The sequence below is a fragment of the Prionailurus bengalensis genome, chromosome D1, assembly GCF_016509475.1.
Source record: "Prionailurus bengalensis isolate Pbe53 chromosome D1, Fcat_Pben_1.1_paternal_pri, whole genome shotgun sequence".
Taxonomy (NCBI): Eukaryota; Metazoa; Chordata; class Mammalia; order Carnivora; family Felidae; genus Prionailurus; species Prionailurus bengalensis.
The window spans coordinates 669292-686488 of NC_057346.1; the positions used below are offsets into that span (position 1 = coordinate 669292).

The 17197-nt window shown below is 39.2% G+C and overlaps 1 protein-coding gene across 5 annotated transcripts in view; it reads left to right on the forward strand.

Annotated features, from left to right (window-relative positions):
- The window catches only part of CEP126 (centrosomal protein 126), a 103504-nt gene that overhangs the window by 56178 nt on the left and 30129 nt on the right, over positions 1-17197 (forward strand). For all 5 annotated transcript variants that reach the window (XM_043579161.1, XM_043579160.1, XM_043579158.1 and 2 more), the window contains one exon: positions 2194-4330. In XM_043579161.1, the coding sequence (XP_043435096.1) occupies positions 2194-4330 (2137 nt within the window). The remainder of the gene's footprint in view (positions 1-2193; positions 4331-17197) is intronic.

Sequence of the window (17197 nt, forward strand, 5' to 3'; positions counted from 1 at the left end):
GTGGGGACTGGGGCGGCCACGCTGGTGGTGAGCACGGCATCACATACAGATTTGTGGACTGTGTTGTACACCTGAAACTAATGTAGCATTGTGTGTGTCAACTGTGCCCATTTAAAAAATTATTTTGAAAAATTTACCTAGAGAGAGAAAAAGATCCACCTACACATGTGGGTGAACAAAGACAAGACAGACCACATTAACTGCAGGACAGAAGGCAGCAAAGCATTTTTAAAGTTCTGAGAAAGAACAGAAAACTTCCAACCTAGAATCCCGTATCCAGCTAACAGTATCCTTCTAGAACAAAGGCAAAATAGGCATCTTAAACAAGCTGAACACCACTGTGCTACACCAGCATCTGAGCTAGAAGAAATGCCACTGGAAGTTTTTCAGGCAGAAGGAAAATGATACCAGATGAGAACTCAGTTCTGTAGTGACAGCAGATTAATGGTGGTTAGTGGTGGACAGGTACGGACTTTCATGTTAGATATGGTGGGTCTGGGTGAATAATTCGTCAAAATCCATCAAACTATATACATTTAAAATGCATTTACTAGATAAGTTTACCTCAATAAGGTTGATTTTAAAACTAAAACACAGAAATACTGAAAGACAACAATAAATTAGTACAGTTACATCAGTAACTTACCAGCAGAAGTTGAAGCTGATTATAGGTTTCATTTCTTAGGTATGAGAAAAAATCTGGGGGAAAAAATAGTTTAGTGAAATCAGAAATTACTAAACTTCTTTCCAGGTGCTTTGGGATATGAGGCCATCAGAGACCTATGACAACAGAAATCTTAGAGCCATGAATATCACACATACATCTAGAAAGACCCTCAAACCCAGATTTCTACATCTTATTACATGTAAACTCAAAGGAAGCCCTCCTGGGTTTCCTTATCATTATCTTTTAAAACAGCTCATCTGCAGAAACAGGCAGTGAAGGACCTAAGCTCTGTTTTGTTCTCCCGATTAGGCTAGTGACCGACCATCGCTTTAAAAAGACCCCATAGTCCTGAAGGATGTGAGAAGTAGGTGGTAAACACTAGGAATATCAAACTCTCATGAATCTTTTTCAAAACTTACTTCATGATAATATATCAATAAACATCAACTATACAAACTAAAATATTTTTATTCTGTAATCAGTTTCCTGGGTTTCTTCATTTATTTAATGGGCTAGAAAAATAGTATATTTTTGTTTAGGATCAGAATATTTAAATTTTCTAGAATTCATGAAAAATCTTTGAGGACAATAATTTCCTTTTGAGTCCATTTAACTTTTTGACTAGGATTTACAATCTAAAATCCTCTTGAATATATTTATTGATATGTGATACAGATCAGTACATTCTAGGTATATGTGAGAAATTAGAAATATCTTTAAACATATACCATACTTTGAAGTAATCATGAAATTTTATTAAAGACTGATAAGTTCCATTAAATTTCATTGAAATAGTGATGAGAATGTCTATGAAATTCATAGAAATTATTACTGTTTTAAGTCTCAGAAAAGGAGTCATTAAAATCCAGAATTCTCAATTCTACATCCACATTAGAATTACCTGGGGAACTTTAAAACAAAAATACCAATACATGAACCCCATACCAGTCTTAAAGCAGCAGCACCCAGGCCTAGTTATTTCTACGAAGCTCCTTATGTGATTGCACTATGCAGCCGGAGTGGAGAATTCGACTGTATAGGCCACAAGATTAACTGTTATACAAAGATGTAGCCCTACCTACAGGAAGCTCACATTAGGGTCACAGAACTTTAGGGATCTCATGCAAATCCAGTGAAGGTTTCAGGGGGAAAAATACCATTTGTAAATAACTATTTTTCAGAATTTTCACTTGCTGTTATGGAACTTTCAAGAAACTCAATACTCCAAATGGAATAGCAATAGCAAAATTATTTTCTAAGCTAGAACTGTGACTAGAATAATTAGGTAGTTAGTTCAGGTGTAGAAATTAAAGCAAACACACTTTATTGTAAGTCTTTGTTGGCTCCCTCTTTTTCACTCTGAGGACTACTCCAGGGATATAGACTATTTATATACTTACAGTGTTTGTAGTCATTATTTTATATGCCAAGGACAATAGGTCTCAGTAACAGTGGGGTGTTGAATCATTAATTTTGGCATTTGAAAAGTTCTAAGCTATGGAACAATGGGTTTTTTTTTCTTTCAGAAATTTTGTGATGAAGTTAATCAAATAACAAACTCTGAAACCCTCTCAAGTATAGACAGTCTCGAGGCTGGGGAACATGAAGAAATATATTTAACAATTAACAAGGAGCTTTCCACATCAAACCAGCAAAATTCTGTTTCTCTCAAATCAGTAAATCTACAATCAACAAATCTAAGCTGCTTTGATGAAGATAAACTGTCACTCTCTAAAACTCAACATATAAATAATTGGCTCATAAATGTACATGATCCAGATACTCGGACTGTCACTCCTTTCTCAGATATTTTAAGTAAACCTAATGTTCTATCTTCTTGTGAACGTTTTAACGGTACAGAACAAAATCCACCTGTGGAAAGAGTCGCAAATACTGCTAATAATTCAGTAACCTTTGTGTATAGTCCTCCCGTATGTGTACAAGATGGAAAAAACAAAGAGGTCTCCAAAACCAGCGCTGTGAGAACAACTCAGTCCTCTACTGGAGTGTTCAGAAGAGAGAGACCCTCTGTTACTGAGAGCCCGGCATTTAAGTTCAGCAGGTTCTCTAACCACACCACTCCAGACTCCCTAACACAGGAAACGACTGCATCTACAGACCAAGGGAAAAATTCCGAATTAATACAGGAAAATAGAACTACTTCGGTTCCTACTTCATTTGTACCCACGGCGACACCTTTGTTTTTGCCTAATATGCAATCAGCTAGGCCCCTACCAAACAGCAGCCTACATATAAAAGAAATCGACCCAGTGCAGTGTTCTGATAAGTTAGGAGAATTGAAAAATGTAACAGATGAGAAGATAAAATATTTTAATTGTAATAAGGAAGACTGGCCTTTATTTTCAGATGATTTTCAAGTTGCCTATATACCTCACAACTCTGATTCAAAAGATAGAAAACAAAAAATAGCGGAAACATCAACATCAGTGTCTAACGTAATCTCTAACTGTGACTTAGTCGGTCAGCACAAGAAAATGAAATACAACATTCATGAGAGAAACGGTGTAAGGTTTCTTAAAAGTATTTTAAAAAAAGAATCTAAATACGAACACGATTGTTTTAAGGCACTAGTTATAAACCGAAGCTTTAAGTTCGGAAATCAAAGAGCAGCAGCTATCAGAGATAGTATTGAATTAACAAAAGAAAAAGGTACAGAAATACCAAAGACTATTAAAAAACTGAGGTGGTTTGATGAAACTGGAGATACAGAAAAAACTGCTGCGGATACTCATTCATTGAAGAAGAGAACAGAACTATCTCAACAGTGGTCTCAACCATTCCACGTTCAGACTAAAAGTGGTGCTGCCGGCAACATCATTAACGCTCCTGCCTGTCCTGTGAATTCTGCTGAGGGAACAAAGCCCACGGAGGGCTCTATCTCTGAAAATGCCGCTGCTTTAGGAGAACCTGGAACAGACGGTGTGCCTCGGAGCTGTCTCATACCTTCAGGTTATGATGTTGCTAAACAAGCGTGGCCAGCCTCAGAAAAAGAGGAAAGCCAAGCCCCTATACCTAGTGGTAATTCTAAAGCTCAGAAAGCTCACCCACGAAGAGGTGGCGCAAAAGTCGTGAGGAGAACAAGATGTGCTCAAGCCCAGGCACACTCTGCGTGTACCAGCAGAAAAGGCACTGTCGTTCGGCCACAGTCCGCAAGCAAAGCTGACGCATTTTTACCAGCTCGGGGTAGACTGACTGTGCCTCATCCTCCCCCTAAGTCTCCGTCGCATATGAGGGGTGGTAAAGATACACAGGTGTCTCAGTGTCCATCAGTAACGCTTGAAAATTCTCAAAACGTCATGACACAAAACTATTTTAATTCACAACCTGTGCTTCCAACAGAACACAGGTTAAATGAATGGAATCAAGAAAGTAGTTTTCCGCCCTCAGATGTTTGCTCTGAATTAGCCACTACGATGCCTTCTCTGCCATACTGTTCTCCTGAGTGCCGAACTTTAGCAAAAATACATGTTTCAAACGGCACACAAACGGTTGCCCAACAAGGTGGGGTGTTTCACTGCACCCACAGATGTCCTGTTTATGAAGAAAGTCATCACACTGTGACTCTTAGAACTACTAAAGAAGAATCTGTTCCCTTGTGGAAAAGACGAAATAATATCCTGGGTCAAAATGAAAAGGCTGCTGGTAAGAAAAAACTTGGATATTTTTATAGATAAAGCGTACAGCTTTTAAATTCATGTGAAATTTTTGTCATTGAGGTATGGCTGTGTACACCCTATAGATATAATATTAAGTAATAACTTAGCCTTATAAAAATAACTAATCTCGGGGCGCCTGGGTGGCGCAGTCGGTTAAGCGTCCGACTTCAGCCAGGTCACGATCTCGCGGTCCGTGAGTTCGAGCCCCGCGTCGGGCTCTGGGCTGATGGCTCGGAGCCTGGAGCCTGTTTCCGATTCTGTGTCTCCCTCTCTCTCTGCCCCTCGCCCGTTCATGCTCTGTCTCTCTCTGTCCCAAAAAAAATAAATAAACGTTGAAAAAAAAAAATTAAAAAAAAAAAATAACTAATCTCATGAGGCACCTGGGTGGTTCAGTCGGTTAAGCATCTGACTTCAGCTCAGGTCATAATCTCACTGTCTGTGGGTTCAAGCCCCATGGTGGGCTCTGTGGTGACATCTCAGAGCCTGGAGCCTGCCTCAGATTCTGTGTCTCCCTCTCTCTCTCTCTGCCCCTCCCCTACTCATGCTGTCTCTCTCAAAAATAAACATTTTTAAGAAAAATGTTTAAAAGTAAATACAAATTACTAATCTCCCTTAATATTCTATCCTTGTCTATCTAGCTGAAGCTTTTAAGAGAATGACCCAACCTTTGCTCAACTAAAATTAGAAACTTTTCCCAGCCTCCATTTTTTTCTGTGACTTTTCTTGTTAGTTTAAAAGAGGGAAAACAAAGAACAGGGTCCAATTCTTATCCCATATCTTTCTGTCATTACATTACCCCAGTATTATAGTCAAAATTTCTGTCAAAATAAGCACAGTGAAAAATATTTTTAATTAATTATTCTAAATAGGTAAGTAAATGTGGTTATACTACTTTCTTTCATTTTTCTTTGAAATGTTAAATTGAATAGTTACAAGCTAATCATAGGTGGCGTTTGACCTTCCCACTCCCTTTCCAAAAGAGCGGCTGCTCTACTTTTAGATGTTTTGTATGCTGGGTTACGTATGGGGAATGATAGCATTCCTTTCTACAGTTTTGAAAATCAGTTCCCTATAAAATGCCATCACCCTTAGTAGCTGGTTAACTCCTGGTGAAGCTATTTTCCTCTGGAGGAATGGACTAGAAGCCCGTAAATTTGCCTACCAGTAGTAATCAGTTGCCTATTGAGAAATAGATAGGACTTGGGAAAAAGTCAGAAAAGCAATTCTTTCCTTTTCCCAAAGGTATGACTAAATACTAAGATGATGTAACGAGGGAGTCAGTTTAAATTTTAATATTCAAACTCTTCTATAATTAGACTGTGAGATTTTAAGGACAGAGGGCTTTTATTGTAATTCATTACATGGTGCTTGGTCATCACCCAAATTTTTCTTAAATTGATGGACACAAGTCATATCAGCTAAATGCAAAGACTCCTATCTAAAAATCTTCAGTAGTTATCTATAAAAATCTAAATTGTTTTTTTCATTTTATTTTCTTCTCATCAGGACAAGTGCCCTCCTTCATTCCCATCCCCTGTTGCCCTAACCCTCACCTCACTTCCCCTCTGGTGACCCCCAGTGTGTTCTGTGTAGTTCAGAGTCTGGTTCTTGGCAAAAACCTACATTGCTTTAGATTATTTTCCTCACTAAAGATTTTATTCTCTTTTTATCTAGTCATTATACAATGTGACTTTAGTTTTCACCCTACTTCTCCCCCCCAAAAAAGATGAAAGCTTTATACAGATTGGATATTCTAAAGTAATGATAAATTAATTATAATGGTTACGTTTTTGAGTTCCTACTCTGTGCCAGTTACAGTGCTAAGTGTACGCTTCGTGTCTCATTTAAGCCTCACAACAAGCCTGATAAATAAGTATTTTTGAAAACCCCATTTTGCAAAAAGGAAATTGAATTGCCCAAGGTCAAAAGCTAATAGATACCAAAGTTAGCATTTCACTCCAAATACCTGTGGCTCCAAGTCCCAGGAGTTTTGTACTAAAACTGTATAATAAATGTAGGTATTAAGCAAACATCATCTTTCAGAGCCTGAGCTGATCAGGAAAAATATAAGGAAACATAATTTCCCAACAACTTAAGCATGGAAGAGTAGCATATTAAAATGATGTTCTCATTCTCAGATGAATGAATATAATGTATGTTCATCTGGAGAAGTCAATATGTTTCTAACATTTCATCGTAGAGGTAGTTCTTCGGGGTAGTTGAGCAGGAACACTGGAAAATATAATGAATTTAACAGTTTTAGTCCTGCTTTTTTTAAAATATTTTTTAATGTTTATTTATTTTTGACAGAGAGAGAGAGAGAGACAGAGTGCAAGAAGGTGAGGGGCAGAGAGAGAGGGAGACACAGAATCTGAAACAGGCTCCAGGCTGCGAACTGTCAGCACAGAGTCTGACGTGTAGCTCGAACCCATGAACCGTGAGATCATGACCTGAGCTGAAGTCAGACACTTAACCAACTGAACCACCCAGGGACCCCATTTTTAGTCCTGCTTTTAATATTTCTTTTTAATTTTTCTTGACCTGGAGATCAAGTCACATGCCCTATTGACTGAGTCAGCCAGGTACTCCTTTTTATTTATTTATTTATTTAAAAAAAAATTTTTTTTTCAATGTTTATTTATTTTTGGGACAGAGAGAGACAGAGCATGAACGGGGGAGGGGCAGAGAGCGAGGGAGACACAGAATCGGAAACAGGCTCCAGGCTCTGAGCCATCAGCCCAGAGCCTGACACGGGGCTCGAACTCACGGACCGCGAGATCGTGACCTGGCTGAAGTCAGACGCTCAACCGACTGCGCCACCCAGGCGCCCCAAGGTACTCCTTTTTAAAAAAAATTTTTATCAGGCAAGCCTGTTTTTAAAGAGATACAAATACTCAAACTGTTGTGTGTTCTTCATATGTAATCATACTCAGAAAATCCAGTACTAACAATGCTAAACACGTGGTTTGTCCAAACTATCTAAATATTAAACATTTCTTTTTTTTTTTTAATTTTTTTTTCAACGTTTTTTATTTATTTTTGGGACAGAGAGAGACAGAGCATGAACGGGGGAGGGGCAGAGAGAGAGGGAGACACAGAATCAGAAACAGGCTCCAGGCTCCGAGCCATCAGCCCAGAGCCTGACGCGGGGCTCGAACTCCCGGACCACGAGATCGTGACCTGGCTGAAGTCGGACGCTCAACCGACTGCGCCACCCAGGCACCCCTAAATATTAAACATTTCAAGTGAACCCTTTACTGTATGGAATTAGCAAAATGACCCATACCTCACACCATACACACAATCCCAGATGGACTATAGATATAAATAAGGAAAGTGAAACAGGAAATAACGTAGGGAATATGTTTATGACTTTAGGGTGGGCAAAGATTTATGTGAACGTAAAAAACACCATTAAGGGCAAGATTGACAAATTGTACATTAAAATTACAAATTTTTTTCATCCAAAAGCACCCATAAGATAATGGAAAGGTAAACCACAGAGAGATGTTGGCAGTGCCTAATACCAAGAAAAAGCTCATATCCAGAATATATGAAGAATTCTTATAGGTGATAAGAAAAAGACAACCCAACTATATCAGTCAGGGTTCAACCAAAGAGGCAGGTCCAGTGAGATGTATTCACCTTTATTGGAAGGGACTGGCTTCCACGAGTATGAGAGCTGGCAATTTTGACATTTTTAGGGCAGGCCAAGAGGACGGGCAAGCCAGAGCTCACAGGGATGCACTGAAAGTTGTGGTCCACAGGCTGAACTTTGTATTCTCTCAAGGAAGCCTCAGTCCTGCTTTTAAGACCTTTGAACCGATTGAATCAGACGCACACAGATTATCCAAGGTAATCCCCCTTACTTAAAGCGAATTGATTGAGCTAAAACCATCTGTAGAATACCTGCACAGCAACACCTACCATAGTATTTGACTGAACAATGGGACTGTAAACTAGGTGGTACATCAGAAAGACCAGCACACCCATTTTTTAAAACAAAATATTTAAATAAGATTTTCAGGGGCACCTGGGTGGCTTGGTTAAGCAGCTGACTCTTGATTTTGGCTCGGGTCGTGATCTTGTAGTTGTGAGATTGAGCCCTGTGCCAGGCTCAGTGCTGGGTGTGGAGCCTGCTTGGGATATTCCGCCTCTCTCTCTCTCAAAATAATAATAATAATTAATAGTAATAGTATGTTTTTAATATAGGAGGATAGCCAAAAGGTCAATAAACATGATAAGATCTCAGGCTCAGTCCTCAGGAAAATCCACATTAAAACAATTAGATACAACTACGTACAGCAGCATGGCTGAAATTAAAAAGTTCCAATACTAAGTGTTGGCAAAGATGTGACACACCTAGAAACTCTCATATCTGCTAAAGTTAAATTCAATTAACCTTGAACAACACAGATTTGAACTGCACCGGCCCACTTACAAGTGGATGTCTGCAGCACAGGACTGTAAATGTATTTTCTCTTACGATTTTCGTATCATTTTCTTTTCTGTAGCTGACTTTACTGTGAGAATACAGCATATAATATATATGACTTACAAGAAACGTGTTCATCTAGTGTTTCTGTTATCAATGAGACTTCTTTGTTAGCAGTAGGCTCTTAGTTCAGTTGTGAGGGAGCCAAACATTGCAGAGTTTTGGCCACACAGAGGTCTGAGTTGTTCAAGGGTCAACTGTGATGGGCATGTCCTATAACCCCACAATTCCAGTCTGACAGAAAAAGACATGTCCACGAGCTGTATAGCCAGGACCTGAAATTACCTCAGAAGTCCCTTCAACACTGATATAGAAAGAAAATGAAATCACATCACTCATTCCATGAAACACCACAATGAATGAAAATCAGGGAGCCACTGCTAGGAAACAGTAACATAGATGAGTCTCACACCATAATACTGTGCAAAAGAAGCCAGTCACAAAAACACACATTCCATTTCTATCAGGTTTATATTCATACTCTATCAAGAACAAGCAAATCTCTGGTGGGGGGCGGTATGTGAAAACAGGGAAGGAGGGACGCTTTCTCCGTGCTGGTTTTACTTCTTTTTGATTTGGATGGCTGTGCAATCTGGGTGTTTATATGGGATCTGTATACCCATAATTTGTACACATTTCTACAGGCAGTTTTACTTGCATTTCTTAAAAAGCCAAATGATGTCAGCATATAAATCCTTTGAAATATGATTTCAAACAGGATGCATTTTTTTCCCTTTTCCAGGTAGTATCAAGAATATCTTCAAAGAATAAGAAATGTGATTACTAGAAAGAACCAAAGATACAATTGAGTTTAACTCCTACATTTAATGGATAAGGACATTGATACACATTATAAGTGAAATTATAGCTTGAGATAACATAGCTAGATTAAAGCAGAGGCAGGATTTTGTATTACAGCCCTACTGTTCTTACCTTACAGTAATCTAGTTTTCATGAGATCAGAAGTTTTTTTTAAATGTTTGTTTATTTTTGAGACAGAGCGAAAGACAGAGTGCAAGTGGGGGCAGGGCAGAGAGAGAGGAAAACAAAGAATCCAAAGTGGGCATCAGGCTCTGAGCTGTCAGCACAGAGCCCGATGCAGGGCTCAAACTCACAAACTGTAAGATCATGACCTAAGCCAAAGTCGGACGCTTAACCAACTGAGCCACTCAGGCGCCCATGATGAGATCAGAAATTTTTTTTTTTAATGTTTATTTTTGAGAGAGAGAGACAGAGCGTGATCAGAGAGAGGGAGACACAGAATCCGAAGGAGGCTCCAGGCTCTGAGCTGTCAGCACAGTGCCTGATGTGGGGCTCGAACTCACAAAACATGAGATCATGACCTGAGCCGAGGTCAGACGCTCAACTGACAGCCACCCAGGCACCCTGAGATCAGAAATTTAGTCAGAGACCCTGAAGCAAATTATTCTAGGTAAGGATTAGATAGTGTGCTGGTCACTATTCCAGGCACTTTACATATGGAGACAAATTTAATTCTCACAATAACTCTATGAGGTAAATAATATAACTTCCATTTTATAGAAGAGGAAACTGAGGCAAACAGAGGGCTAATAACTTGTGTAAGGGACATTGCTAGGCTAAATGGCATAGTCAGGATTAAAATGGAGGCATTCTGTCTCTAGCATCTATGCTCTTAACTACTTAGCTATTATGCTTGTTTAAAAAAAAAAACAAAAAACACAACTCAGGGGCCTGGGTGGCTCAGTCAGTTAAACTTTAGACTCTTAATTTCGGCTCAGGTCATGACCTCACAGTTCCTGGGTTCAAGCCCTGTGTCAGGCTCTGCACTGACAGCACAGAGCCTGCTTGGGATTCTCTTTCTCCCCCTATCTCCTATCCCTCCCTCCCTCTCTCTCTCTCAAAAAATAAATAAACTTTTAAAAAATAAATAAAATGCCTTAAAAGGCATAATTCTATGGAACTTTTAACTAACCTTATTGTGGTAATCATTTTGCAGTATATGTGTGTATGCAATCATCAAATTGTATGCCTTAAATTTACATAATTTATATATCAATGCCATGTCAATGAAGCTGGAAAATCAAAAACTAATTTTTATTGTATTTTTTACTTGAATTCCAGTATAGTTAACATACAGTGTTATGTTAGTTTCAAGTGTACTGTATAGTGATTCAGCCATTCCATACATTACTCAGTGTTAATCACGTTAAGTGCTGCTTCATTATTAGTGTATAGAAATGCAACAGACTTCTGCATATTAATTTTGTATCCCGCGACCTTACAGAATTAATTTATCAGGACTAGTAGTTTTTTGGTGGAGTCTTTATGACTTTCTATGTATATAATATGTCATCTGCAAATACTGAAAATACTACTCCTTCCTTACTGATTTGGATGCCTTTTATTTCTTTTTGTTGTCTAATTGCTATGACTAGGGCTTCCAGTACTCTGTGGAAGACTGTCCATTTTCCATCGCTTTTCTTGTACCTGACCTCGGGAAAATCTGTTTTTTGTCATTGTGTATGATGTTGCTGTGGGTTGTTCATACATGGCCTTTATTAGTTTCTATCCTTTCTCTTGTTGATGGTGATGTATCACAGTGATTGATTTGCAAATATTGAACCACCCTTGCATCCTGGGAATAAATCCCACTCGATCCCAGTGAATGATTTTTTTAATGTATTGTTGGATTCAGTTTGCTAATATTTTGTTGAGGAATTTTGAATCTGTGTTCATCAGAGATATTGGCTTATAGTTCTCTTTATTTTTTCAGTACCTTTTTCTGGTATTGGTTTCAGGGTAATGCTGGCCTCATAGAATGAATTTGGAAGTTTTCCTTCCTCTTCTATTTTTTGGAATAGTTTGAGAAGAATAGTTATTAACTCTTCTTTAAATGTTTAGAAGAATTCACCTATGAAGCTATCTAGTCCAGCTATTTTGTTTGTTGGAATTTTTCTTATTACTGATACCATTTCATTGCTGATAATGTGTCTGTTCAAACTTTCTATTTTTTCCTGCTTCAACTTTGGTAGGTTATATGTTTCTAGGAATTTATCCTTTTCTTTTAGGTTGTCCAATTTATTGACATAATAATTTTCCATACTATTTTACAATCATTTGTATTTCTGTGGTTTCTGTAGTTATTTCTCCTTGTCCATTTCTGACTTTGGTTTATTTGAATCTTCTTTTCCCTTTTATTTATGAGCCTGGCTAGAAGTTTATCAATTTTATTGATTTTTTCAAAGAACCAGATCCTGGCTTCATTGATCTGTCCTATTGTTTTTATTGTTTATATGCCATTTATTTCTGCTCTAATCTTCATTATTTCCTTCTTTCTGCTGTTTGGGGGTTTTGTTTGTTCTTTTTCTAGCTCCTCTAGGTGTAAGTTTAGGTTGTTTATTTGAGATTTTTCTCGCTTCTTGAGGTAGGCCTGTACTACTATAAACTTTCCCCTTAAAACCACTTCTGCTGCATCCCAAAGATTTTAGATAGTTGTGTTTTCATTTTCATTGGTCTCCATGTAATTTTTTATTTCCTCTTTGATTTCTTGGTTCACCCATTCATTGTTTAGTATTTGTGTTCTTTCCAGAGTTTTTCTTCTGATTGATTTCTAATTTCCTAGGGTTGTGGTCAGAAAAGATGCGTGGTATGATTTCAGTCTTTTTTAATTTGTTGAGTCTTGTTTTATGGCCCAATAGGTTATCTACACTGAGAACGTTCCATGTGGACTTGAAAAAAATGTGTATTCTGTTTTAGGATAAAATTTTCTGAATACACTGTTAAATCCATCTGATCCCGTGTATCATTCAAACAAAGCCACTGTTTCCTTGTGATTTTCTGTTTGGTGTAAGTGAGGTTTTAAAGTCCTATGATTATTGTATTACTATCAATTGGTTCCTTTATGTTTGTTATTAACTGTTTCAGGTATTGGGGTGCTTCCATGTTGGATGCATACATATTTACAATTGTTAAATCTTCTTGTTGGATTGTTTCCTTTATGATTATACAGTGTCATTCTTTGTCTCTTGTTACAACCTTTGTTTTAAAGTCCAGTTTGTCCATGTAAGTATTGCTACTCTCGGCTTTCTTTTTACTTTCATTTGCATGGTAAACGTTTTCCATCCCTTCACTTTCAATCCTCAGATGTCTTTAGGTCTGAAAGGAGTATCTTACAGGCATATAGATATAGATATATCTAGCAGGCATATAGATGAGTCTTGTTTGTTTTTTTTTTCCCACTCTGTCTCCCTGTTTATTTTGATTGGAGCATTTAGTCCATTTACACTCAAAGTAATTATTGATAGGTATGTAGTTACTGCCATTTTGTTAATTGTTTTTGGGTTTTTTGCAGTTCTTCTGCGTTTCTTTCTTGCTCTCTTCACCCACAGTTTGCTGGCTTTTTTTAGCAATATACTTGGATTCCTTTCTCTTAATTCTTTGTGTATCTGTAACTGGTTTATAATTTATGGTTACCATTAGGTTCGTATCTAACAAATTCTGCATATAGCAGTCTATATTGAGTTGATTGTCACTTAAGTTTCAACCCATTTTTTTCACTCCTCTGCCCTCCACATTTTAGGTATATGGTGTCATACTTTACATCCTTTTATTTTATGAATCCCATGACTGATTTTTTACAGATATACTTATTTTTACTGCTTTTGTGCTTCCTATTTTACTTACTCCTACTTATGGTATTTCCTCTCTGTCCAAAGAGTCCCTGTAACATTTTCTTGTAGGGCTGGTTTCATGGTAATTAAGTCCTTTAACTTTTGTTTGTCTGGAAAACTCTTTATCTCTCCTTCTATTCTGAATGATAGCCTACGTGGATAGAGTATTGTTGGTTGCAGGTTTTTCCTTTCAGCACTCTGAATATATCCTTTCACTCGTTTCTGGCCTGCCAAGTTTCTGCTGAAAAATCAGCTGATGGCCCTTTGGGATTTCCCTTGTATATAACTGTCTTCTTTTCTCTTGCTGGTTTTAAAATTCTCTGTCTCTACTTTTTGCCATTTTAATTACTATGTGTCTTGGTGTGGACCTCCTTGGGTTGGTTTTGTTGGGGGCTCTCTTTGCCTCCCGGATCTGGATTTGTTTTTCCTTCCCCAGCTTCGGGAAATTTTCAGCTACTATATTCTTCAAACAAATTTTCCATCCCCTTTTCTTTCTCTTCTCCTCCTGAGATCCCTATAATGCAAATGTTACTATGCTTGATGGTGTCACTGAGTTCCCTGAGTCTATTTTCATTTATTATTATTTTTCCTTCTCTCTGTCTCTTGTTCACTTTCACTGCTTTCCATTCCTCTGTCCTTCAGGCTGCTGATTCACTCTTCTGCTTCCCCTACTATTCCTTCCATCCAGTGTGTTTTTAATTTCATTTATTTAGTTCTTCGTGGATTGGCTCTTTTTTGTTTTCTATCTCTTTGTTAAGGGTCTTACCAAAGTATTCCACTCTTTGCTTGAGTCTCATGAGTATCTTTATGACCATTACTTTAAATTATCTATCAGAAAAATTACTTATCTCTGTTTTGCTTAGCTCTCCTACGGTGAATTTTTCCTGCTCTTCCACTTAGAACATATTCCTCTGTCTCCTCATCTTGTCTGTGTGTCTGTTTCTGTGTGTTAGGAAAGTCAGCTCCATCTCCTGCTCTTGAAAGTAGTGTCCTTATGAAGGAGAGAACCTTCCATGTCCTGCCGTGCTGTCCCCTGTTCCCCAGAACCTGGCCCTTCAGGGGCATGTCCTGTATGTGATGTGCGCCCTCCTGTGGTGGCTGAGCTCCCTCTGCCTTAAGTCCAGTCGTCCGCACAGGGTGTCTTTGCCTGTTGTGGGCAGGGTTTTGTCCCTGGGCTGTTTGTGGGCCAGTCTGGGGCCACCTTGGGTTTGAGTTGAGTCAGAGCAGGGGTTCGCCAGAGATGCAGTAGCACCGGCCTTGTGCTTGTTGCTCCCTGAGAAGTTTGTTGGTGAGCAGGGCCTGCCGTCAGACCAGATGTCTGCCCCCACCCCCACCCCCACCCACTACCGCAGCCAGTTGGGACCGGTATGTGTGGTTGTCTTCCCCTCCCCCTGGGGCGGGACTCATTTCGGAGTGGCACTGGCCCTCGTCGGGGCTGCTTGTGCCCCGCCAGGCTTGCAGCCCCGGTTTGGATGAGCTCTGGACCGCAGGGGAACACGGAGGCAGGGCAGGCAGTATTAGCAAGGTTTGCAGTAGTGCTGTGCAGAAGGGGACCTGTAGCTGCCAGGACAGAGGCAGGCCGGGCTGGGGGGACTGGATCCCCAGCAGCACCCAGGGCAGAACACAGGGTTAGGAAGGTTTGCGGAGTCTGCTGAGGGAGGAGACCTGGAATCAAGGCCTGGCTGGCTGAGCTGTGAGCAAGTCAGGTAGTGAGTGTAGGCCCTGTGCTGGTCCCCTCAGGTGGCCATGTGTTTTGCTGGGGGCAGGGGGAGGGGGAAGCAGGGGACTCCTGGAGGGAATCACTCCCTCCCCCCTGGAGGGATACTGGGAGTGATCCCTGCCCCTCAGCACTTGCCCTGAGATGACTAAACACATCTCCATCCTGTGTGCCCGAGGTGTTTTTCAAATTGCTACCTATGCTGTCTCTTTAAGGGTGCAGACTCCGTTTCCTCCCACCTTCCCAACTCTCTGAGCCCACTGATTGTAAGAACTCACAAAATTCGGCCCCCTCTCGTTTTCAAAGTCAAACAGTATAGGGAGTCATCTTGCCCATGCAGGGTCCCAATGCGTCTCTGTTTCTCTCCCATGAGTCTCTCCCTTCCAGGGGCCCCTCAGGGTTCCATTTAGCTCCTGACGGCACCTCTGCCTCTCCTGCCCTCTTCCTCGTGGCTGATTCTCAATGTTCAACTGTGGAGACCATTCTGCCAGCCTTAAGGTCATTTTCCAGGTTATTGATGCTCATGTGGGTGTTCTCTAGTTGTATCCAGGGGACTAGCAAGGTGAGCTTAGGGTCATCCTGCTCTGCCACCGTCCCCAGAAGTCTCAGAAAATAGAAGTTAACTTACCTAACTTTTTAGAATTGAATATCCACAGATTTTTCAGTGATGTACATTAAAAAAATTTTTTTTAATGTTTGTTTATTTTTGAGAGAGAGAGAGGGAGGAGAGAGAGAGAGAGTACAAGCTGGGGAGGGGCAGAGAGAGAGGGAGACACAGAAACTGAATTAGGCTCCAGTCTATGAGCTGTCAGCACAGAGCCTGACGCGGGGCTCAAACCCACAAACCGAACCATGAGATTGTGACCTGAGCCAAAGTCGGAGGCCCAACTAACTGAGCCACCCAGGCACCCCTGTACATTTTTTAAAAGTACATTGATCTATATACAATTTGTAGAAGGCATAAGAAAGTTATTAATGAAACAGAGAATGGAGTTAAGATTTAAATCATCTTTTCTTTTTTTCTTTTTTTTCCAGGAATCTACATCTTATTTTTATTTCTTACTTCAACAACAAACAGAAAATTTAAGCAAGGTATATTTTATAGCACTAGTAAAGGATAGAAAGTTTTAAAAATAAATGTCATAAAAGAAGTATAGGACCTTAACAGGGAACATCAAAAAATTTTAAGGGAAAACACTTAAGACCCAATACATAGAAAAACAATCCTTAATTACTTTCTTTAGTGTCATTTATCTGTTCCTCTATCTCCTTCATTTCCTGCAACTGGAATTTACATCTTAAGCCTTGGTATATTCAAGTTAAATATTTTTAGCTAGTTTACATTGCAGGTGATATTATCTAGTTTATATTTAATCACAGCAGGAAACATTTCTGGTTATCTCAGCATGAGTGAGGCTAAGAATAACCACTGAATTAGGGTGATTGACTTGATTGGAATGGTCTTCAGATTGTTATTACTTATCATTGATAATAAAATTTTTTATGGTCATTATAACATTTATAACAAAAGTAAAGAATCTAACAACAGTTCCCTTTTCCCATTGACATTGTAATCTATTTCTTTTGCTAATACAAATATACTTCAACTTCAATTGGACTTTTTCATATCATATATTTAATCAAATCATCTTTTCTAACTGAAGTGGTAAACCAGAGTAATAAAGTTCAGTTTGGAAAATATAATTGTAAAGTCGTGGCAATTTTTACAGTTTTTCTTATTGTGAAATATATCTTAGAAGAGAAATGTATAAAAAAAAAGAAATATACAGTACAAAGTAAAGACTAATAATAAAAAAAGAACTCTGTACCCACTACTCAGTTTTAGAAACAGAAACTTACTGGGGCTCCTGGGTGGCTCAGTTGGTTGAGCGTCTGACTTTGGCTCAGGTCATGATCTCACAATTCGTGGGTTCAATACCCACGTCGGGCTCTGTGCTGACAGCTCAGAGCCTGGAGCCTGCTTCAAGT